General features: G+C 35.4%; 1 protein-coding gene across 4 annotated transcripts; it reads left to right on the top strand.

Moving 5' to 3' along the window:
- Positions 1-3,596: 3,596 nt before the first annotated feature.
- Positions 3,597-25,303, top strand: LOC110719326 (cleavage and polyadenylation specificity factor subunit 3-II-like). Of its 4 annotated transcripts, none has more exons than XM_021898227.1 (14): positions 3,597-3,697; positions 4,146-4,207; positions 4,307-4,436; positions 4,990-5,062; positions 5,843-5,960; positions 8,134-8,207; positions 9,419-9,555; positions 12,191-12,254; positions 15,692-15,757; positions 18,117-18,186; positions 19,458-19,562; positions 21,144-21,285; positions 22,337-22,436; positions 24,084-25,303. In XM_021898227.1, the coding sequence occupies exons 2-14, from the start codon at positions 4,183-4,185 to the stop codon at positions 24,513-24,515; spliced, it is 1,536 nt and encodes a 511-aa protein (XP_021753919.1). In that variant the 5' UTR covers positions 3,597-3,697; positions 4,146-4,182; the 3' UTR covers positions 24,516-25,303. The 4 variants fall into 4 exon arrangements, with proteins under 4 accessions (XP_021753919.1, XP_021753918.1, XP_021753920.1 ...); XM_021898226.1 differs by having other exon boundaries at positions 4,307-4,484; XM_021898228.1 differs by having other exon boundaries at positions 3,613-3,697; positions 4,077-4,207; positions 4,307-4,484.
- The last annotated feature ends 589 nt before the right edge of the window (positions 25,304-25,892 follow it).

The raw sequence follows: 25,892 nt of genomic DNA, 5'->3' as shown, positions 1-25,892 counted from the left end.
GCAAGAGCATAATGCTGTGGCCTGTAGTACACTGCAGTTGAAATCTGCAATTACTACAGCACGTAATAGGACTAAACTGTGATAAAGTACAGGGAAAAAGGATGTTCTTCTTTCCAAGCTATTCCTTCAGCCTACATATAAAGAACATAACTCCCTTTATGCGATTGAGGGACGTGTACATGCTATCGTGCACCCCTAGCTTCGGCTTCTTCCACAACCCATTGTGGCAATACAACCCATCTCTACCTAAAGTAGCAAGGACTACAGAGTAAACGCTAGCAGAGGCCACTGCATGATTCTGTCTTTTAGGCGCAGAGTAAAATATATTATCGAAGCAATAGAGCTCTATTAATAGATTGCCAATGGATGAGTTTTTCTGGTTAAGTTTGAAATGACAAACATGAATATACTAGTTAGAAATCAAGTTTGATTTGACAGGAGAATATTCAAGATTATCATCTATTCACATAAACAAGCAAGGAGGACCATTTTCATAAAAGAGCATGTAAGTTTGGGGATGTAATTGTAATTTTCATATTTAAGGTATGTTTGGTATGAAGTTATGAACATGGGTAGTGACGTCTTGGACATTTTTGGGCCCCGAGCGACAACTAAACAATGAAGATGTATTTCGTACATAATTTATCAACATAATATTTTGATTCAAACTATTTGATTATTTTTTAGACCACCGTATAGTATCGATATTTTGCCGTATGTCATTGTCAACTTTGTTTTTTTTTTTTTTTTTTTTTTTTTTTTACAAAAGCAAAATCAAGTAAAACACTTATAACAGAAGGGATGGGGTAATCCTGCACTTCCTAGCTATATCATTAGCTTTTTGGACTTGCTCCCTTGGGACCTTTAAAATAGCGCATCGTTGAAAGGTCGATCCTATCTCCCTAATCTCCTTGATGAGCCACTTTATCGACACCACCTCACTTGCCTTGCACAGAAGGCTATTGACCAAAGTGACAGAATCAAACAGAACTAGGATCCCATTTCTTCCTTGTAATCGGGCCCACCTCATGGCTTCCAGACAAGCCCAGGCTTCACATTGGATAGCAGACGCTGCAGCACCCTGTTTCCCTCCACCTCATGGCCCTGCCCTTGAGTTTGAACCGCCCACCCTATCCCTGCTCTCGTCGAGTTTTTATCCCAAGAGCCATCAACTTCCACAACAAAGTCATCCAGCTTATCTCCTTCCTTACCTAACTGGACAAGGTGAAAACCCGGGGGAAAAACTGGGTCCTCACCACTCCTAACCTCTCCCCCATAGTCACTGTTGCCATGGTTGAAGAAAGTATCATGGTCCTGAAGTGCAATGTTAATAAAATCGCTTACCTGACTAGTAGACCCCTCCATCCCCTTAAAACATCTCTCATTTCTCGCTTTCCAAAGTCCCCAAAGTGTCGCAATGAACTCTACCATACGACGCCCATGCTTACCATCCTCGCTATAAAAAAGCAGGATATAGTGTTGAATCCACCCTCTCAGAGAGGTGGCATTCGGCTGGTCAGGACAAATATTCAGGAAGCCGGATTCCCAAACTTCCCTTGCCTGAGTGCAAAACCTGAATAGGTGTTGGCAATCTTCATCACCCACCCTGCAAAGATCACACCCTGTATCAACAGGGATTCCCCTACGTGCTAAATTAACTTTTACCGCGATACCATCATGGAAGAGTCTCCACACAAAGTATTTCCATTTTGGTTGGATCACCATTCTCCAAATTAGCTTTATAAAATTATGGTCCCTTTCCAAAAACCTTGCATCCTCTAACCCTTTGTCTTTTGATAAAAAGTAGTATCCTATTTTTACTGTATACCTTCCTGACGGATGAAATCTCCAATATGTGAAGTCATCCTCACTTGCCTGTGGAAGTTCCAGTGCTAGAATTGATCGTGCCCAGTCCCACTCATAACATTCTCTAACCTTCCCTGCATCCCAAGTCTTGGTCTCCCTGTTAATAAGATCGCTGACTTTCCAATTTCTAGCTAACCTCAGGGTTTGACCCGACTTGACCACTGGAACTTTCCCATGCACCCATGGCATACTGATTGCCGAGATTCCATTTCCATTCCCTACTTTCCAAGCAAACCCTTCCTTAAAAAATTCATTGACCTTTTGGATGCTAGACCTCCCCATCGACGGATTTCCCCTTCTTATATAAGGTTTAGCGATATTGCAAATACCACAGTCTTGGAAACTTCGATAGACTCTGGAGAGAAGAAGTTGGGGGTTGAAATGCATTCTGATTGCTTGTTTGAAGACGAGTGCATTATTGTCAACTTTGTTGATAGGTGTAATTTATTGCATTTTTCAACAACAAAAAAAAAAAAAGAGTGATTGGGGAATAAAAGTGAGAAATGAGGGTATTATGGTCCAAAAGTATCATATAAATGAAATGAAATAGAAACAGGTACATAATTTTGGGACTCCTTTTAAGGAAAACAGGTACATCATTAAGGGACGGAGGGAGTACCATAATGACTCTGCTTGGGGGGTGGGGTGTAGGCATATTTACCTACGACCTTACGCTAGTATGTAACATGTAAGTGTTTATAAATAAACTTCAGGTTGGTTAAATAGGTTTGGTTGGATCTAAGATTTCTCGAGTCAAATCAATTTAGATAGGCTTAGTTTAAGTAGGGGCGGAGCTAATAGGGGATAAGGGTTGACTGGCCCCCCACTAAAAAAATTTAGTTCATATACATAATTGTGCGAATATTGATTCATATCAAATGAGATGGTGTAGTGGTTAAAGCCTTGATTGTAAAGACTGTGGACTCGGACCAAACCCTTATAGCTTCATTTAAAGCTCCTATAACTTACAGGTTGGATTTCGCTATTATTTAAGCTGATTTCACAATTTGTAAACCATACATTTTTTTTTGTTTAGAGGTAATATTTTTCTTCTTCTTTTAAATAATTGAGTATCAATTTCACGAGTGTTAATCGTTAATTATTAGTATAGTCAATTTCGGGTACTTTGAATTCTTCTCACGCCTAATTTTTATGGTCCAAAAATATGATCTATAAATGGAATGAAATAGAAACAGACACATTATCTAGGGATTTCTTTTAAGGAAAACAAACACATCATTAAGGGACAAAAGGAGTATCATAATGAATTTGCTTGGGGGTGGGGTATAGGCATATTTACCTACGCTAGTATGTAAGTGTTCGTAAATAAACTTCAGGTTGGTTAAATAGGTTTGGTTTGGATCAAAGTTTTCTCGAGTCAAATCAATTTAGACACGGACATACGATTTAGTTTCTTTTTTTGAAAGGGACATACGACTTAGTTTAAGACAAGTTTTGAGGTCAAATTAGTTTTTGACACTTGTGCAATTAATCTGTGTTATTCATCGTAAGTCTCCTTATTTTCATTGATTGAGAAAAATCATCTTCGCTGATTTATGAAATTTGTAAATCAGCCACCTTATTTGGTTTTTTATTTTTTTAATAGATGAAATGACAAATTACCTCATTTATTAATTGAAAATTTGAAATAGCAAAATTACCCCCATTTATGGCTGAAATGACAAAAATACCCCTGAGTTATGCACTAGATGGCAATGCCCCTCATTTTTCTTCATCCCTCTTTGGAAATTTTTCACGTTTGCGCTTCCTGCTGCACCACCTCTCCCTCTCACTCCTCCGTTGAAGCGTACTCTAAATCCTCCATTGAAGCGTAAGAAGCGGCTTGTGAGCTGTCTGTCCTCCATTGAAGCGCCTCAAATTTTTCTTATTCTTTTTAATCATTGAGTATCAATTTCACGAGTGTTAATCGTTAATTTTCTGTATAATCAATTTCGGATACTCTGAATTCTTCGTTCATTTAATTGTCAGTATAGTCGATTTAGGGTTCTTCTAAGGTGGACTATTGAACTATTCATTATAATTACTCAAGATTATAACGAGCGATTTTGTTGCTAGAATTTTTCAATGTGCATACGTTGATATTTTTAAACGAGAAGAATTTTATGCAATTTTTCATGCCTAATTTTTATATTTGAGTCAAATTTGGTTGCTAAATCATAAAATTGTTATAACTCCTGTTTTTCGTCCAGCAAATTTTCGAGAATTCCGGTGAGCAAACTGATAATTTAACCAACATCACTCTTGCTCACCTTCTGCAGCGCTGCCCTTCATAATCGCCTCCCTACTGCGAAAACTATGGCAATCGACTGTCTTATACTTGGTAATCTCATTCTTCACTCACACTATATGATTAAAGCTTTTGCTATTATACTAGTTTAATCAATCAATCAATTAATTGTTGTTGTTAATCTCTAATTAGGTGCTGGGCAAGAAGTTGGGAAAAGCTGTGTTATAGTCAATATCAATGGAAAAAAAATCATGTTTGATTGTGGAATGCATATGGGTTATCGTGACCTTCAACGTTACCCTGATTTCTCTCTCCTCTCCAAGTCGGGTCAATTTGATGATACTCTTTCCTGTGTCATTATTACTCATGCGTATGCCCTTTGATTATTGATGTGATTGTTTTGTTGTTGCTAATGGTTTTAAAATCGAGTTTTTTCTATATTACTCCGACTTTTCATTTCACCTTAGTAATTCTGGTGTTGGATACTTGACACTCTTTGATATGGTATATTGGTAGTGTGACATTGGGGCACTTTATTTGAGACAAAAATCATGCAGAAATTATATTGAATGGCCGTGTTTAATACTTGTGCGCGAACAATAGGTTATAGTAGGATGGCTTTGGCATATAGGAAGAAGTGACCCTATAATGGAGATTTAGATGGATATGACTGTATAAATCGATAAACATTTGGACTTTTATTGTTATTGAAAATGACATTAATCTATGAATTTGGATATTAGGATTATTGCTGCTACATTTATGGATTATTGCTTCAAATTGTGTATGTTGTATTGTTGCTACATGTATGGATTATTGCTTCAAATTGTATATATTGTGTTGTTGCTTGACATTTTGTTGAATGGGTTTTGTAGTCATTCAGATCATATTGGAGCACTTCCTTACTTCACTGAAGTTTGTGGGTTTTCAGGACCTATTTATATGACGGTATGCCAAGAATAATAGAACTATTATACTAAATTACATTTTACTGGTTGTGTTCTTGAGATTATCCTAGCAATTTAAATTACCCTCTTGCGGGGTTTTGTTTACATGGTCTTTCTCATTCCCCCTGTATACAATTGATAATTATTTCATGACTTGTGTAAATCTTTTGTCTCATAGGATAAGGAGAATAATCCAAGTGGGATTATTTTGAGAAGCCTTCTTAACACTCAACTATCATAATTAGTGGAAAGAACTCCATAAATTATCTGGTTGTTGCAACATGTCTTTACTGAGATTCGAAGTAAAATTCTCCTAATGTTTTGGTGACTATTTCTACATATGTAACACTTAGGAAAATCTGGCAATTAGCATGGCCTATTTGTACTACCCTAGAGTTTTGATGCCAATTTATACTGTTTCGAATTGTCTTTTTCATGCCAACAATAAACATGACCGTACATGGACTAGTTTGTGCTTGATGTGTTATCTATGACATGCTTCTATTGCTAATTGCAAGAAGGATAATTTGTTGGCAATAGGTAGCTGCATTTCATACACTTCAAATTTTGAAAATTTGGAACCTCATCGGTTAATATAAAATCCCAACCTCAAGAGCTATGCAAAATGAAATATATGATTGTTTATATGTAGATTTTTTCCCCCCTTTTCTTACCTCTTGTCCTTTTGCTCTTACGGGGTTTTATTTCATCCTATGTATCCCATTCTTTCCCTCTATTACTCATTAATAACGTGTTCTCTATGCAAGTGCTTGCCTTACAGCATCCGACAAAAGCATTGGCTCCTCAAATGTTGGAGGAGAGCTGTAAACGTATGGTTGATCAAGAGGCTGATGAAGGGCAATTTACTCCAGATCATGTCAAGTCCTGTATGGAGAAAGGTACTTAAAGTCACTATTGACAACATTATAGAGTTTAGCATACAAATGGGGACTGCCTTTCGCACTTTTCACCTCTTGCGACCTCCTCTTTTTTTCTTAAAAAAACTCTCTGGGACCTCAAGTTAGATTGCTAGAAATGGTGGTTTAATGCTTGTACTACCTCTGTTCACATTATGTGTAACAATTGAGTATTTTTTGTGAGATATGAAAAATTCAATTGTTGCACATAATGTGAAACGGAGGTAGTATTTAGCTGTAGTTGTTTGTGGTCCTTAGCTTTCATATGCTTCTGACAGAAAAATCTTGTTGCAATGGAGAAGCAACTGTGAATTATGTTGATGTTGTTCTTTACCCAGCTTTTGTTTTCAAGCTTTATAGTTTCGTATTCATTGTGGTTCATTTGTGTCATTGAATTCTGATTGTATCATCATTCTTATGCATATATAAGATGGTGGAAAAATCAGTCAAATGTGGCTCTTTTTCCTAGCTTGTAGAAAGTTTGCTTTGTCATTCAGCCACACAAACAAGGTTCGCAATTAATGCCATCCTACATAATTTTATGTTTATTGATAATGCCACAAAAATGATATATCAAAATCAATATTCCTAGCCCTTTTGGTATTTTTTGCTAATGTTATATACTAGTTCTTTAATGCCATCATTCGAAGCACGTATAATTGGTATTTGGTATTAATGCCATCCTGCAAAGCACATATAGACCATGGTGCAATTCAAAAGAGTAATACCAAAAGAATTAAGAATATTGATTGGATATCACATATCTGTGACATTGTTAATTATGCCATATAAACATAAAACACATGCAAGATGACGTTCTGGAATATAATTGCGAATCTTGTTTGTTTGGAAAACGATAAAGCTACTTTTCTCCAAGCTAGGAGAAAAAATAAGTGTGCTACTAGGCTTAATACATGGAGACGTGTATGGCCTTATGAGCTCCATTGCTAGAGGTTTTTCTACTATTTCATCACGTTTACCGTGAAGTTAGTAGATGTGGCGATGTCTACCTAATGTCACATTAATCTAAATTGTTTGACAAGCTCAAAGAATTATAGAATGAAGTAGAGAATCAACTTGGCTAGAATATTATGATCGTGAGGTTGGATATCTAAGCCATGAATTCGATGATCATGTGATAAAATACGATATTCTATCAAAATTGACACACTATGGAATGCCTCAATGGAATGGAGTGTTCAAGAGGAATAAAACTTTATTAAATATGGTTTGGTCAATGATGTGCACTCTTGCTGAATCGTGTTCTGTTAAAAGTTGTTGAAAAGACTCCATACGAGTTATGGACGGGGAAACCTCTTAGGTTATCTTTTCTAAAGGTTTGGGGTTGCAAGTTTATGTCAAGACACAAACTTGCACCAAAGACTAGAAAATGTCTTTTTGTGGGCTATCCATAGAGGACAAAAGGGTATTACATCTGAGAGCAAAGTCCTTGTTTCCTTTTTAAAGATTTGGGGTTGCGAAGTTTATGTCAAGTGACATAAATTGCATCAAAGTTTGACAAGTGTTAAGTCACAAATGTTTTCTTGTGGGTTATCATAAGAGACACGATTGTTACTTTTATAACCAATCCGAGAACAAAGTCTTTGTTGCTCGAGATAGTGTCCATCTTCTTATGTGCTTCTTCATTTATGGCAACTTATAGATTTTTTCTGAAAGCTAAAATTTTAGTAGGGTAATGGTCATTGACAAATTATTCCTCTGCAAGGATTCTGATTTATGGATTTGCATTGGTACTTTTTGGTTCATTTGGATCACTAAGATAATTTATGCTTTGAGAATGAAAGAAAGAAACAAAAGAAACTGGAAAGTTACTAAAGAATGTGGTTTCATGATGCCACCTTATTGTTTTATTACCATCGCCTTGACCTATTGACAACACCTTAATTTAGTTTTATTGTTCCCATAAGTTAAAATACCATCTTCCAAGCAAGCTCTGCGTGTGCAAATACAAATCAGAACTATGTAGGTTAGTGGCAAGTTACTGCCATGATCTTGTACTTTATGTTATTGAATCTTGTTGCTTACCGGGATTAATTACATATGTTGAAATTTTGGGTTATGTTTCACCATCTGTAAGTTCCAAATGTTAGAAAGTAAGCAAGTTTAAAGTATAACTCCTGCTATATCTTTGCAGTTATAGCAGTGGACTTGAAGCAAACTATCTGGGTTGATGAAGATCTTGAAATTCGTGCCTACTATGCTGGTCATGTGAGAATTTAATCTATCCTTTTGCCTATTTGAAATGATGGAGTAATAAATATAGTATGGTTAAACTTTTGTTCTTATGTTTAGGTTATGTTTTGCTCAGCGTAAATTAGGTGATGATATTTACTTTTTTACCCTGTATGTGCTATGTGTAGAGATGGAGCGAACATGATGTTTTAAAGTTCTGATATGATTGTTTTTAGTGTGGTCCAATGTGATATGAAATAAGTAATTAAGTCCTTAAAGAAAGTGAAGTAAGTATTACCTATTTGTCAAGACAGACATATGGCCTCATTTCTTTATGTTATTACTCAGTGCCTCAAGTTATATAATATTAATATGAACTAAAACCATTGTTGTAGTGTTAGTTCCTGTTTATAGGTAGTTCAAGCCATTTATGTCCACTTGGAGAAGAAATTTTTGTTTGAGACACGGTGAGATGAGGTTTGACAGCAATCTGTTGGTCAAATAGAGATCTTTAAAAGCTTTTGGGTGATACCAACATTAATCTGTTATGATCATTAAAAAAAAGCTTTTCTTTTATTATTTTTATTGTGGTCTAAAGCCCTTTTGATATGATTATATGGTGTAAAGCCCTTTTGATATGATAGATGATCGGAAAATTTGTTTAGCTGCTTGACGTAGAGGAGGGGGATCAATGAAAGGCTCAAAGAAGGGCGAAGGATTTAGAAGGATAAGAACCCTTCATCTTAGCTGTGGCTTTGACATTGGGTTTTCTATAGTTTAATTGAAACTTTAGTTTGTGCTCATTGCCTCTATGATGTCTTCTCATTCCTGTGCCTGTAATTGCCTTCTGAAGAGAGTTATACTGCCCCTACCATACTTGTTGATTGTCACACCGTACATGGTACATCACGACTTGATTGTATCAAATTTCATTTGATCATCCGACGATTTATGAGAACTCTGGTGCACTAATGCATTTTTCTGGTGTCGGCTGTTTCAACTGATTTAAAAAAACTCTTCTGCACCTGTATTCTGTGTCTTCACGACCCGAAATCAAATACGTAGTATTTGTACAATTTGTATTTATTAAATCCGGGTGCTCTTGACTGTCTGCTACTGAAAAAAAGAGTCTTACTTTGAATTTCCAATTGTTGCCTTGATTTACTTGCCTTTATTCGAATTAATACTTTGAACTTAGACCCCCTCATTTTGCTCTCCTGAGTCCTGACATGTAATAGAATTCCTAGGTTATTGGTGCTGCAATGTTTTATGCAAGGGTGGGAGATAATGCGATAGTCTACACAGGGGACTATAATATGACGCCTGATAGACTTCTTGGTGCTGCTCAAATTGATCGTTTGCAGTTGGATCTTGTTATAACTGAGTGAGAATCTTCTAAATCTGTTGCATTTAATGTCTTTTTTACATTAAATTTTGTGTGTGTAATTTGACGTATTTTTAAACTGTTGAGAATTGAAAAAAAGACAAGGATGAATTAAATGATATATTTCTGAATTTCGTAATGTGTCTTAATGACTATCTTTCCCTCATAAAGAAAAAAAAATGAACCACTACCTTTTGTTATCAACTACATTATTGGACTCGCAAAACGAGACATTTACGTTTTTTTTTTTTTACCAATTTCGAGCTCAATTTGGACCCTTAAGGACTAAAATGACCCATAAAACCTTACCTGAGCATTTTTCACGGCAAAAGAAAGAGTGACATGCAAATCGATACATTTCTTGACACGCAAAACGAGGCATTTACATTAATTTTTTTGCCAATTTCGAGCATAATTTGGACCCTTAGCAGAAGATTCAAGAAAACAAATTTTATAGTTGGAGAGTGGGCCCCACTAATGGTTTCTTTGACGAAACTGTTAGTGGGTAGCAAAATCTATTTTTTTTCGCGTTTTTTTTAGTAAATTTTTTTTTTGATGGGTAGTAAAAATCAAAGTAGTGCTTTTTAGTGGTAGTAAAAGTCAAAATTTCTTAAAGTTTAAGTTTCTGTCTAGATTAGCACAAGTAAGTTTCTTTCAAATTGAAAGGTCTAAATAATCTCCCATTGTAGCATAAATAAGTTCTATTTGCTTTTTTACAAAATTAAGTTCATAAGACTAGGGAGTGATACAATTAAAGGCCGTTTGATGGAGAGAGGTGAAAGGGAAAGGAAAAAAAAAAGGGATAGGTTAGAGAAGGAATGGAAACCCTCTAAGGCTCTAATTCACCTGTGTGCTTGAGTAGATAACTCTAACTACCCACTCTCACTAACTTTATCTACTTCCACCACCTCCCCTTTAAAATCCCCGAATTATGGTCAGATTTGACCATAAAATTCCAGCTTTTTAGTTTCTAGTTTGACTATTGGTAATCCTAATTCTTTTGGTTGTTTTCGTGTCTTTAGATCTTTTGCTTCCTCTTCCTTTCTCTCTTCCTTAGTGATCATAATGTGGTTGTGGATGCTTTTTGATTGGACAAGGTAGCCGTTGGTTAGCATTATGGTTAGGTGGTGGTAAGTTGAGGTGGCGGTTGGTGGCTGGCATTTGGGGGGTTTTATCAGTCAAATTGAGGGGGGGGGGGGGTTGTTAGAAAAGGAGGAATAAAGTTTGTCGGGGCTGGTTGGTGCTGGTGGTTGGTCTGGTAGTATATGCACATTCAATTGAGGGTTACAAGAGCAAGGAAGCATACATCTTATTAGGGGTGCTAATCGAGCGAGTCGATCACGAGCTAAGGTGTGCTTGACTCATGCTCAAAAACCGTGGCTCGTGCTCGACTCGTGCTCGTTAACCTACTGTTCGACTCGAGCTCGATTAATTTTATTGTAGCTCGTAACTCGTAAAGCTCAATAGTACCCAGATTTTGCTCAATATTTTGGCCTTATTTTTGTAGGTATGTAAGATTTTAATTTGAAAATTGAGTGATTTTATAAAAATTCAATTACAAATTATAAATTAACAAGATCCAGAAGATCACAATTCTTAAGAGGCTAAAATTTGCCCAACAATAATCATAAAATTAATCTTTACATACAAACTACATCAAACATACATGAATGTTAAGATAGAAATTCAGTCATTCAGATCAATAGAATTCAGATCTACCGACCCTAGCATTATTACCCAGAAAAATAAGATGTAAATTACATCAAACTTCAAGTTTAATTTCCACCCATGATATCTTCGCTTGCTTTTTAGTGGAGTCCTTGTAGATGACCTTCTTGGGTACTCGTTGATGCCGGCAACGAGGCAATGGTCGTAAAGGTGGTAGCGGCGGCCTTCGTCGGAGTCGGAACAAAGAAAAAGAAATTGAATAAAAAAAGAAATCAGGAATTGAAGGGTGAGAGAAGAAAGATAGAAAGACTTGAGTTTGAGAGGAAGCAAAAAGAAAATCTGAGAAAACTTACTCTAAGAGAGGTGGATGGGTGGGATTTTAGGGTTTAGTTTTTTTTTTTTTTTTTTTTATTTATTTATTTTTTATTTATTATTATATGGGGAGACTTAAGTTGTTGGCTTTTCTTTTTTTTATTTATTTATTTTTTTCCGAAAATACTTAGTTACATTATCTTTATTCAATTTTTTTTATGTACAATAATTTTTCCACTACATTATTAGATTGTTTTGGAATTTTTTTCTTTTATGTATAAGTGTATTTATAATATTTAAATAATAAAAAATTATCGAGTTGCTCATGAGCTTATCGAGTCGAGTTATAGCTTGCTCAACTCGTGCTCATTAACGTTTCGAGTCGAGTTAGTCCGAGTCGAGACAACTCGAGTCGAGTTTTAACCGCGCGTTGACCGAGTCGATCACGAGTTGCTCGCGAGCTGCTCAACTCGATTAGCACCCCTACATCTGATATAGTGGGTATTAGGTCTGTTGGTAGAAGTCTTATGCATTTGTTTCTATTTGTTTGCTATGCATGTCTATCTGATTATAGTATAAAGATTTATCTTGCTGTGAAATCTCATAAAAGTAGTTTGGTTTGAGGGAGGAGACATAATATTATTTTTTGTTACAGGTCAACTTATGCCACAACAATCCGTGGTTCTAAATTTGCTCATGAAAGAGAATTTCTCAAAGCTGTAAGTACATTTGCTCTATTCTCAAAACATGGTAATGTCAGTCCCTTTCAATTCTTTTTTCTTTTAAAGATTTTAAGAAACTTTGTGTGAGGCATAGAATTGTGAATGCAGTATCATTTACTGGAGAATTGTGAGGCATAGAATTGTGAATGCAGTATCATTTACTGGAGAATTTTTTTTTCCTTTGAGATAACTACATATAGACTTGCAGCCCTTTGAATAATGTAAGATAAACTTATTTTGCTCTTTACAGTTCTTAGTTGTCTAATCTTCTCAAATTGTTAACTCTAAAGATTGGTTCAGCTGCCATATTTTGTGGGTTTTGGTCTAAGGGTCACAAAAAGATTGGTTTGTAATGGCTCCTTGCCTCCATCCAGCCCCTTTTTTGTGCTGATGCATGCCAGGCATAAAGGCAAGGATACTATGGGTAAATCAGTACGATTCTGTTAGCAGGGCAATGTGGGCAAATCATTTTGATTTTTGTTCAAGAGAATTTGTATTTAAAAGTAGTAGTTAGAGTAGGTGGAGAAGCTTGGATAGTAACAATAGGAGATAGGGGAGAAGAATGGACCCATGTGGAAAGTTTGACATGACTGGCACATGAGCCTCTTGAAGTGCTCAGAGATTTTGTATGCTGCCATCATCAATTAGCCATTGAAAATATCCCTCTTCTTTTCCTATCCAGTTCTCTTTGAATTATTCAGTTCATTATAAGGTTTAGTGCCAATTGCCTAATACTTTCTAGATAAGGATTGAATAAATAATTTCCCAGTCTGAAGGGACAACTAAATTTTTAGATATGGTAGTCTGAAGGCAATGATATGGGACATAACTAGGAATTTAGAGACTCAAATGTTTCATTGTGACGCTCAAAACCACAGGCAACAGGGCCAACTGTGTACAGTAGCATGTCCCTGGTGAGGAGAAATTATTGATTTTAATGGGAACCCATTTGCTCTGATTTGATATTCCAAGATGAAATGCTAAATATTTTGGAATACACAGCTGCGGGGAATCATTTATATGAGCACTTTTTAGAAAAACAAGTATAATTTGCTGTGTGAAAGAAGAGAAGGTGTACAATACCCTATGACTCTCAGGATCTTTGATTTAATTGTCCTTATTCAGTTCTTCACAAGCCTCCTTGCAATCATGCGATTGTACAACCAACTCTATGCCAAAGTTAAAGCTATGGCACCCCACACATTGTAATTAATTGTTTTTTTTTTATTATTATTTTTTTTTTTTAATTGAGACTTATCCAACAATATTCTAACTTCTGATATTTGTAAATTATGCACCCTTCCTAGAAGCTTACTACTTTTTCATTTTTGTTTCACTCTAAAAGATTGTCCCAATTTATTTATAGTTAACTCAATTCCATAATCTCTTCTTACTTTATTTCTTACCTTGTGAGCAAATATACAAAACTACCTACTCATTCAATACAAACCTTAATAAAGTAAAGTGAGTGGGACATCAGAGCAGAAATCTTTTCCAAATTTAATACGTCATTGGAGTTCTGAGAAATGGTGCAAGGTCTTAATTAGAGCATGTCGGAGCTCCATCGGGTCAAAGCCCTATATTTATATCCCTCAAATAGGGGCAGGCTTCGTCAAAGAAGGGAGATAGTAGAATGTCATCGCCCCTGTTGCAGAATCTTTGAAGGATAAGAGTTCTAGTGTTGTTAGCAGAAAGCAAATCCAAATCCTTACCCAAATATTCCAAATTGGGGATCCATAGAAGAAATTTTGTGACATGATGAACATACTTGGAGATAATGCATTCTTGCCCTAGATTATTAACCCTTGATAGCTTTTATCCAAACCTAGCCGTATAAACCTTGATCATGGATATCTGCCTCCTTAATGTTTTGGTATGAAAGTTGTCTCCCTTAAAACAAGATGAATCTTTATACTTCCTTGCCCCCATGGAAAGTTGTTGCTAATTTTATCAAGTTCCTTATAGAATTGCATTTTGTGAAAAGGATTTTTGCATATAGTTGGGTGGGGTGGTGGTAAGTGTTAAATTAATCAGGCCCAAGCTACCTGCTTTGGAGAGGAACTTAGTTTTCCAAAGCAGCCAGGAGGTAACTTTGACTACAACAAATTGAGCTTTAGTTCTATTGGATCCTTTTTGGGAGATAGGCATACCAAGGCACAATTCTAAGTTCTTTGAAAAGGTTGTGGGTGCTCTTGAACATAGCACATTCATCCTCAAGGGATTTCCTTGAACACAATTTTTCCCTTGTACATCTTTTGGTTGAAAAAAGAGATTGAGAACTCTTTAATGGTGAAGGCACTGTCTTCATCTACTCTTTCATAGATAAGTAAATCATCGATAACAAGAGATGGGAAATAGGAATTCTGGAACTTTTTTCCTACTTACCAAGAAGGGTCCACCTTTTTCTTCTTTTACATGAGTTAGGGGCTTTAAACAAACATAGGGACACAAAGTCACCATGGCAAAGGCCTCTTGAGTACTCAAAAGGGTTTGTTTTCATACTAGTAATCAAACAAAGGATCATGCTTTAGCAATAGTCCATCATTAAATTAACTGACTATGTATCTAGATTATGATGAAAAAAGGCACTGTCTAATGGATTTCCATCAAGCTTTTTCAAGATTGAATTATAGAGCAAACCGGCTAGTATTTCTTTTTTCTTTTTCATGGAGACATGGAGTGTACCACCTCAACAACAATTACAGTCCACAAGATTAATGTCCAGACCCCTTTCCTTAATGAAGCTGTTTGATCATTTTGAGATCTAGGTTGGAGGAAGTGATTTTGTCTTTGGACTAGGATTTATCTGCCTTGTTTGTAAATTGTGCAACAAAGACTACTCTGTCTTAAGTGTTTAATGGTTTCCAGGCATGGTTGGTATATGAAAAATGTGGGTGTGGCACATATCTTGCAGTGTATTTCCCCTTGTAAATCAACTTTTGACGTTAGTACACAAATTATCCTCAACGATATCCCTCATTTTGTGAAAGAAGGAAAGTTGGAAAGAATGGAAACCATGAGGAGGGCAGGGCTTTAAGCGGCTTCATGCTTCCCCATCCAACCTAGGATTATTTTAGCTCTTATAACAAGTTTTGAAATAACAATAGAAGTATGTAATCTACTCCATTAAAGATGGAGTATATAATTTTAGATCGGTTGTATGTCATATAGGCTACTTTCTATCTATTTGCAAAGTCTAAGACTTCTTAAGTTCCATAAAACTTATTCAAAAAGCCATTTTGATTGCGCCCTTCTTTTGATCACTTAGCATCTTTATAAATGTTTTCTAGTTGGCATGAAGTATTCTGACTTGACATTAAGCTGCTTAAGTTTATTTTTTGTATCCATATGTTCCTGAGGTTTGGTAATTCACATTCAATGGAGAAATATGAAATATTTGACTATCTGCTAAGATCTGCTTACCATTGTTGCAGGTACATAAATGTGTTGATAAAGGGGGAAAAGTTCTCATCCCAACATTTGCTGTTGGGAGGACTCAGGTATTGTCACTACTTTATGACATCATTAGCCATTTCGACATCTTTACCTTCTGATTTCTTAAATCAATCAATCAATCAATTAATCAAAGCTTTAATCCCATAAGTGGGGTCGGCTACATGAACCAAAAATGATTATTCTTAAAGTGGCATAAAAATAATTTTTTTATCAGGTCATTTATTTTGAGGTAGAGGTGCCATTTTAGTGATACTCCTGCATTGACTACTTTGTAAATTTCAATTTTTTAAAATCAATAGTGAACCTTCATTAAGTTTGTATTTTTTTTTTTTCCAGAATTCAATTTCATGCCCCTCCTATGTAATGATTGTAGGCAAAAGAATATAAAAAAGCTTTTCTATAGATGCTTTTTTTAAGGTATTGTTTTAGGTGTAGTGATTATGGGTGTAAAACACGTGAAATTTGACAATCTGCTGATTTATAGAGCTCTATCATGGTGGATAAGTGAATTAGATTTTAATTCCAACAACCATGGTTGTGGGGATGGTAAATGGCAGTATCATTTAATTGGTAATCTCTAAATTACTGGATAAATAAATAAATAAATAAAACCTTGGTAATCTCTAAATTACTGGATAAATAAAATAAACTAGGGACAGCTTGTTCCCCACTAAAATAAAAGACAGAGCGCAGAAAAAATAAAGTCAGCATAACTCTAAATAAGAAGCTTATGTCACTGGAGAAGGTGGCTGGAGGGATTTAGATGCCTGCAAATTGTACCAACTAGGTCTCCCTTACAAGCAGGGAAAAAAACCCCAATGTCTTGACTGTTCTTGTGTATGTTAACATCAATTTTTGATCTAAAGCTAGAAATTTTTTAGTACAATTTCTCAATGCCTAGTACGACCCATATCCCATCTCCGCACATGGGTTGGGTCGTGTCAACATGAGTATGGTGGGGTGAAGTGGCAAGTCCAAGCATCACAATTCACAACCTTCTTCCATAGCCAAATCATCATTGAACACTTTTAAAACCTTTGCGATATTCTCCTTATCTCTATGTAGATCTCCACCAATATATAGCTATTTTGATGTTTTCTCCTCTTCAACAAAAAGTATCCCTCCCTCCTCCCCGTCACCATTGCCTGTTTCAAAGTGTTGCAAATCTTTCCCATATATATTTTATGTAATCCAGTGAGTGAATTTGAAGTAATCGCTTCTGCATTGGTTAGTCCAAATGCTGTCATGCATACTTAATAAATCTTTTAGATTAAATAGATTTTAGCTTAGATGAAAATAAGTTTCATTATGGCCTTTTATTTTATTGGCTACAAACTAGATCCAAAATGCCATTACACCTGGGCTCACTGTTATTAAAATCCCGATTTAGATCTTAGAATCTTACGATTTTACGATTTATGTATGTCATACGATTTGATTTACGATTCTACCCGATTTTACATATGTCTCTTAACTAGCGAAATCCTTACAAGTTTAAAACATGCATACATAGTTATTTATAAATATATATTGTCAATTATTGGTTTCTTAATGAGTAAACAACTATTTTCAATTAATAATTAGGTTTCGAACTCATAATTTAAATATTATATTAAATTAAATTTGGATATGACATCTTGATTATGCATGTCGGTAGAATCGTATGATTCTACGATTCGATTCTGAAAGCCCCTTCCGATTCAAAGTAGAATTTCGATTTTAATAACTTTGCCTGGGCATATATGTCACCATCTAATTTGAAGTATACTGGAAATGATATGTTCTCTGAGTCTCAACATGTTCTCTATTCAATGTGCTGAAAATATATATATATATATATGTATATATATATATATATATATGTATATATATATATATATGTATATATATATATATATATATGTTTTTACTACTTTTATCAATGTCGGAAATATAATAAGGTGTCTGTGGTTTCTGTTTCATTACCTTAAATGCATCAAAATCACTGTAATTCTTTTTTTATCATCACTCAAGGAAAATAACAAGGGTATTTAAACTCTTAATCTTTAAGCAAGATGGCAATCAAACAAACCTTTTGTTCTGGAGATAAGCAGTTCTTTTTAACTGTTAGGGGGAACAGGATACACAGATAACTGAGATAAAAATGTACTTATTACTGAGAGTTTTATCCTAGTAGTCGCTATTGTGTCTGGTTTTCATTCATTTTGGGAAGCAGATTTGAAGCCTTGGCTTATGTAAGATAGGTCAGGGGATACCTTAGTTGGTTAGTCCACTTGACAATGTGTTGATAACATTGCTCAGGCATCTGTCATGTATTTTCAGTCATTTATCAATATCCGATGGATGTCATACCTTTTTTTTTTTTTATTATTATTATGCTGAGAATTGAAATTTTTACTGCAGGAACTCTGTATATTGTTGGAAGATTACTGGGAGCGGATGAATTTGAAGGTTCCTGTATACCTTTCTGGAGGTTTGTTTGTTACTTACATTTACACTCAAATTTGTATTCAAGATGCCTAGAACTGTAGGTCACTAGATTACACGATTTTGTGCGTTGTTGCAATATTATGTTAGAAAGGTTATTAATACTGGTATGAAATTTTATCCTAAAGAAAAGAAAATGAAAGTTACAGTATTATAGAGGACAAGGTTTTCGTAACTCCTTATACAGCAAGCATGACTGAAGCAGGTTGTGTCAATGATTTATGCTCAGTAAAGGGATAGGAGTTCAGCTAAGGAAAAATCGACAGCTTTGGTCGAAATCATCTATCCACCTATCTGATTCTAAAATCTCTTATTCTTCTAAAACACCGTTATCACAAGTATTTTATTAGAAAAATTCCTTGCGTGAAATCTATTACTCTTTGAGCCTCTTATAGCACGCATCCTCTTTGAGGGTGAAGTTATACCATGTACCTACAATCAGTGCTAAACAACAGTACAAGCTCTATTCAATCCACTGGGTCTGTTGGGTCTAGGGTATAAAATGAGTCTTGAGCAATTAATAATTTTTAAGCTTTTCATCCCTGGTTTTTTTTAGGCCACTATTACTATCACATTTATCACATAAAACATTATCTTGATACTAGATAAATCTATTACAAGGTGACTAAAATCAAGTTTCAATTGGTTTAACACATAAGAAAAATCAACAAACAAACATGAACACAAATAGCCATTTTGTTACATAAGCGGAAGCCTAGGATATAAATCAATATATTATTATATTATATTGTTGTCTAAATTATTGATAGGGTCCATGGGTAGGACCCAAACCGAGTTTTAACATTTGGATCTAAATTCGACCAAAGTCCAACAGATCATAGATATTTGACCCTAAAAAATGGGGCGGGGCTGACTAGGTCTGGGGTTCCTAGACTCTGCCATTCATGTGTATGATTGCATGCTAGGGAAACCATTAGTTGATTGAAATAAACTCTTGGTATTTATATAGGGAGCATTTGTGCTGTGAAATGTTATCTTGCTTAGTTAAGGGAAGAGAGAGTGTGTAGTGCATTGATTTTCATTTATTTTAATGTTCGTTAGTGATTTCAGTCAGAAGGTTAGAGGTTTCGGTAGCTTTTAGAGGTCTCCATCCAAAATGAGGGACCCGAGGCAGTATTGACCAAAATTTGAGGACCTGCAATATGCTTATCTCGTTTAAGTTATAAGTCTGTTCTCAACTCCGCTTAATCTCTTTGTGATATCAGCAGGACCTTTGATTTGGCTTTATTTTTCCAGGTTTGACAATCCAAGCCAATACATATTCCAAGATGCTTACAAGCTGGACTAGTCAAAAGATGAAAGAGGCATGCACTGCACGCAATGTATTTGATTTCAAACATGGTATGGTCATCGAAATGTTTAAAATCAAAGTAAAATATCTGCAGAAAGTTTGCAGTAATTGATAACCTTAACAACTTTTTAGTGCTCCTTTTGTTTGCTAATTGTTAATGCAGCTCTACTCTTACATGCTTATTGTTTTTATATTTATTTTTGATGCTATTGGCTTTGCTAACATTAACACAAGCTGTTTGTCTGAATTAAATGTCATTTATTTTATTTTATTTTCCTTCTTATATGCTACTAAGTAGGAAGTGAGACTCTTTATTTTAGTAAAGGGTCTTGTGTAAAGAGACTCCCACAGGATGTATGCAGACTGTGTAGCTTTAGGTCTTACAAGTTTTTCAGCGTTATTATTTCATCAATTATGAAATTCCCCAAAATTTGTAAAGGAGAATTTGCTCCGACAATAAGCAGACTACATTCTTAATCCATTGCTAAATTTCTGTTAGTACATCAATGGTTGATTTCTCTATTAAGGCTCCATAGAAGCAAGCTTAAATCCGGAGTCTAACTTTAACATAACAAATTTAAACCATATGTTAATATGCTTTCTGTCGTTGCATTTGTTTCTGTCTTTTCTTCGACGATCTCAAACTAGTGTTGCATTCAGTGTGTATAATTTCCAATCATTGATGCATATTCTACTGGACAAATTTTCATGTGTAGCTGCTTGATGGTCTTTATATCTTCTTCAACATTCAAAATAACCTCTTAATATATGGTCTTCTCATATTTCCTGTCATCTGTCAAGCAATTTGGTTCTAGTGATTTGTGCTGAATTTTTAATTTAATGCCAAAAACAGACCAATGTGTCTTTGTTCTTTGCAGGCAATCATGCCCACTTTCTTTTTTGCTTAATCATTGTTACTTGCAATCAGGTAAAGTGTTTGTGCTATTTTATATGTTAACTAGACATGGGCTGAAAACTTATCTTTGTTTCCAAATGGTAAGTTGTAACTCAAATTTGGGAAATTGGGACACTGCCATAAAATTTGGAAACAAATGCTAGGATACAACATCAAATTCTGTAAAATGAGCTTCTTTCAAGAATATATTAGACGTAATAATATGAATTAATTAAATAGGGGCCCAAAACCCAAAATTTTGTCTGACCTACATTAATTTCTATTACACCTTTTAAATCCATTCATATGAACGTCACTTCAAGAATTGCGTCCCTATGAAATTCTGTGAAGAGGATGTTAGAAGGGATATCTTTAATTCTGTCCATTGCCACAATCTGATGTATGCCAGTCAATTAATTTCACTTGATTAAGCATCTTTGTTCTGTGCACTCACTCTCTGCCTCACATTTACATTTTGCATGTAGCAGCAAAAGTATTCTACTGTAAGGCTATGTATCAGGTTCCTTATCTTTGCTGTTTTGCCTTGGCACACAGTTATGGCATTGAATATGCCGATCAAAGATTCAAATCAACATAAAGTAGTGTTTGCTTGCAATTTTTAAGTTAAATTTGTTGTGAACTTTAGTTTAACGAGATCAATATTCAATAGTAAAATTGGTCACTGTCAAACAAACTTTCTTTCATGTTATTACTGAGGAAATAAATTTTTTTGCAGTATCTAGTTTTGATCGTTCTCTGATACATGCTACTGGTCCTTGTGTTCTCTTTGCAACACCGGGGATGTTAAATAGTGGATTTTCACTTGATGTTTTCAAGGAGTGGGCAACTTCAGAAAATAACCTTGTTACTTTGCCCGGGTACTATCTCTCTTCATTTCTATATTTGTTGGGTATAATGTGTTATTACATGTGAGATACTTCATGTGAAACTATGCCATGCTTCTGTGGGTGTCTCTATGTTGTGCTAATCTATGTTTATAATCTATGCATATATTCCTGGTCATTGAAGGACTTGATTTGTGCTTGCATTTTCCATATTTTGCTCCTCTGCTTCTACTTTCCCATATATTGTCTCTTCCATGATTCCATTAGTCTAGGCGCCCTCTTCCTCTATTAACTATAAAAATTCCTAGGCTGAGTCAGAAATCGAGATGTGCTCAGCACAAATTGTTCATCTAAGACCAGAAACATTCTGTCTCACTCCTCTGCTTTGTCCTACTTCTAGGATGATTAGTAGAACCACCCACAAGCAATTGGGTTGTGGCAAATTTCATCTTAAAAGTTAATATCCCTCTTAAGATTATACCTTTCGTATGGACATTAGCATTGGGAGGATCAATGTGGATAATATAATAATAAAGCACAGATGAAAGTTAGGTTTCTTATAACTCTTATGTTAATTGAAAAATATATTAGTTGTTTTTTTTTCATTGGTGTTAAAGATTTTGTAGTTGTTATTTCCTTTCTACTTTCTTAGTTTTCTAGGTATATAGGTTTACATTTCTACTCTTTCTAGTATAGATATTGCACTTTCTGCTTAAAAAAATTAGGTTAGTCAGGTGTAGAGGTGTCAAAACCACACCCGACCCGACCCGATCCGAAACCGACCCGAAAAATATCCGATTCAAATTTCGACTCACGTGGGCACAATAATTTGTTATGACTCAACTTTAAAAATTGACCCGACCCGATCTCATTAGACCCGATCCGATCATCCAAATTCACACCTCTTGTCAGGTGATTCCCTTAAGTTTCATCAATATGGCAGAGGGAATTTGCATGAAGTGACTTTAAATAGACAAGATGGCTTAAAAACTACGTTGGATATTTTTTGGAGCCTTAGCATATTAATTAATATGCTATACACTTTTGTTGAACTTCAATGACGTTTTTTCTGTATTTGATTCAGGAAGTGTGTATCAGGAACTATAGGGCATAAAGTCTTGATGTCTAAGATACCTACAAAAATTTATTTGGACTCCAATACTCAGATTGACGTGCGGTGTGAGGTTATTGCGCAACTTTTTCTTACAGTTTCAAGTCTACTTTTTGTTTTTTCTCATTCAAAAATGGTGATTGTGGAGTAATTTGGGTCTTTTTTTTTTTCAGCTTCATCGTGTCTCACCAAGTTATTATAGTTGTCTTTATAACTTCAACACCATTTGAATTGCAATGATCTAAGCAAAATACCGATATATTCATAATTGTTCTTTTATTGTTCAAATTTATTCCATATTACAGCTTTAGATGCATCATTTAATTTATGCACATTGAGAAAATAGCACTCCTGGAGTCTAGGGTTTAGCGTTTAGGCTGCAAAAGACTGGGCATGTCTAGGCATAGTGAGTTAGTACTTGTATATCTGGTTAGTTAAAGCTACAATCAGTCACTGGTATAAATTACAAAGAAGTTTTTGCAATGTATAACTCAAAAAAAAATCCTATGAAGTTTGTAGAATAATTTCACTCTAATGCCTCATAACCCCATATCATTTTTGATGTAAATATAGAATAAAGATAGTGAGATACCTCTGCGGTTCAGGCAGCTTAAGTTCCTTGAGGCCTCAATCCTTCAAGCTTGCACCTTATAACCTCTCAGGCGTGCTTTAAGTACTTTGCTCAGGAGTAAATGGAGATCGACTTTTGCTGTGACCTTTAAATGCTACAGTATATAGAGTATTTCTTTAAATGCAAAAAGGCTTTCAAATTAATATGTGTAGGGAAAGGCTTTCTAGGAGGTAACTCAACATATATGTGGTTGATTAATACTTCTTCCGTTCTTTTTTATCGCAATGTGGCTTTGTGGGGTGGGGGGGGGGGGTTGGGAGGAATCAAGGGATGCACAAAAGAGAGGAGAGATAAATAAGACCCATGTAATAATACCATATTATTTACTTTTCCAAGACTGAATATTTGGTATGTCGCTTTGGTACACAGAGGGGGGACAAGCAATGATGTTGTGAGCTTGGATGGAAAGGACTTGACCATAAGTGAATGTTTTAATTATCTTGGGTCGATCATCTAGAAAAATGGTGACATTGATCAAGACGTGGCCAGGGGTGGCTTAAATGGAGAACGGCCATAGGAGTGTTATGTGACCGAAGCATTCCCTTACAGTTAAAGGGGAAATTCTACAGGAGTGCCATAAGACCAGTGTTGCTCTATGGGATTAAGGCTTTGATTGATTGATTATCTACTTTTCTAATAAAATAACTATTGCTAAGCAAATTACAAGTTATCATCTGAAACACCATGATAACTGTCAAAACTTATGTGGGATGGAGGAGTATATGAAGCAATAAATCAATGCTCTAGTCCTCAGTGGTCGCTTTCATTGTTGGTATGTGAAGCTACTTGGCTTGGATATAGTACTATCTTGAACCTGTTTACTATGAATGGTCAATTTACTTCCTTGAACTTCTTGCAAATTGCAATGTTGTTTCTGCATTGCAATTACATTTCATGAGCTTATCTATTACCTTGCAATGCCCCTGTCTAACAATAATTCTATCTTTGTTCGGAATTTATTATGCCTTCCTCTTCTGTATTGCATTCTCTTGTTTAACTGTTACGTAGCTGTTAACTTTCTTATTTCTTACCTCCCTTTTTCAATATAAAGAAGAATTCTTCTCTGATCAATAATTTATGCAATTATAGATTCATCAATTGGCAAATAGTGCTCACACGGACAGTAAAGGAATAATGGATCTTATGAAGTTTCTGTCACCAAAGCATGTGATCCTCGTTCATGGTGAGAAGCCTAAAATGGCAAAGCTAAGTGAAAGAATACAAGCTGAACTCGGAATTCCATGTTATTATCCCGCAAATAAGGATACAGTGAGCATTCCATCAACTCACTATGTCAAAGCTGATGCCTCTGCTTCGTTTATCAACAGTACTTTATGTCCAAACTTCAGTTTCAAAAACAGTGCTTCGGAAGGTGAATCTGAGTTAGGTGGTGAAAATAAAACTACATCAAAGCTGCAGATATGTGATGTGAGGGTTTCTGAAGGACTTCTAACTATCGAAAATAATCAGAAAGCAAATGTTGTTCACCAGGATGAATGGTCTGGGAGCACAGAAACATGATCTGCTGTTGATTTGGGACTGAATTTACGTTCAGAATATCTGTCTGGATTCTTAGAACAAACTTTACTTGCTTGTTCTGTTCATTCCTCTCTTGGGTTTTGGGGGCCATGATTTGCAAGTTAAATGTGAAGCATCTTATCTGTAGTATTCACATGAACACCCGAGTTCCAAAGAGAAATGCCTCTATGTCTTTGGTCCAGGAGACGAATCATTATTGTTTTTCATGGCCCCGACATATCTGCCTATTGAGTTTAAGTTCGAAAGATCGCCTCAAGATTGGAAGAAGCTTTGGCCGTGGTTCTTGATGAACTCTCAAATCATAATTTGCAACGGGTTAAGGAAGCCTGGGTGGGTGAGCAGGCTGAGCCTTCAATTTGCAAATCAGTCGGGACAAGAACTTCGTGCATCAGGTGCTGCATACTTTCCGAAGTGTAATCTGATTTTCGTGGGGAATGATTTGCAATATTTTCAATTCTACTATAAGACTTTCTGTTTTTATAATTTTAGTAACTTGTATCTTAAGAGAGGGCTGATGTGTTTTTGTTTTAAGGTTGTCTATATAAGCATGATTACAGCAAAACACTGGCACCTCATGCAGATGCAGGATGTCATGCTCAATTTGTACTAATGGTTTTAGTTAGAGCTAGAAGCTGAGATAACATGACAACTTCACTTGACACTCTTTTTCGAACATACAGATTGTAATAAAGTAGAGTTTAGAATTTTTGGTACGACTAATCGAGTTTGTATTGTTTTTCAAATACGAATGACGCGCCTTGTTTGTTTGATTTGAAATTTAGTGATGTGAAGGTAAAACATGGCAAAATCTATCAAGGTATTGAAAGTTTTTACATACTAAACTGCTTAAGGATTGGCAAAACTTCAATAAACGCGTTGGCATAACTAGCAAGTTTAATCTAGTTAATGCTCAATAATGCTTTCTTAATGGTTTGTAGGGGTGTCCTGTAGTTTTAAAATTTTATGAAGAATCATGATCATAACTTTTATGAGGGTTGCCAACAAGAGGTAGTGTTTTTTTCTTTTCTTTCTTCCCTAAAAAGTTACAAACTCTCCAACATTTCAACTAATTTGTCATTTAATTTGTAGATGTGAAGGGCTTTTCAACGACAAATTGATAGTCAATTTTCAACGAAAAATGAGAAGGTTATGATTTATTGAAAATGAGTTGTATTAGTAATCGCTATTTCGTTACGCATCCGATCAGGGAAGGTTGACAGAGACTGGGAAAATAATTGATTCTCCAACTTCCCTGAGGTTCAATATATAAATAATCACACCCCTGATTGGGCATACTCGATCTCCGGATGCTTCAGAGGTGGTGGTTTCATGAGTTATACTCGATAGTAATATTTGAAA

Source organism: Chenopodium quinoa, unplaced genomic scaffold, assembly GCF_001683475.1.
Source record: "Chenopodium quinoa cultivar QQ74 unplaced genomic scaffold, ASM168347v1, whole genome shotgun sequence".
NCBI lineage: Eukaryota > Viridiplantae > Streptophyta > Magnoliopsida > Caryophyllales > Amaranthaceae > Chenopodium > Chenopodium quinoa.
This window is presented reverse-complemented; position numbering and strand designations above follow the sequence as displayed.

Bases quoted from the DNA above. Each gene is read 5' to 3' on its own strand.
- LOC110719326 (XM_021898226.1), top strand. From the start codon at position 4,183: ATGGCAATCGACTGTCTTATACTTG. The intron at 12,255-15,691 runs GTAAGTACATTT...CCATTGTTGCAG, and splicing joins AAAGAGAATTTCTCAAAGCT to GTACATAAATGTGTTGATAA. The intron at 19,563-21,143 runs GTATGGTCATCG...ATTTTTTTGCAG, and splicing joins TGTATTTGATTTCAAACATG to TATCTAGTTTTGATCGTTCT.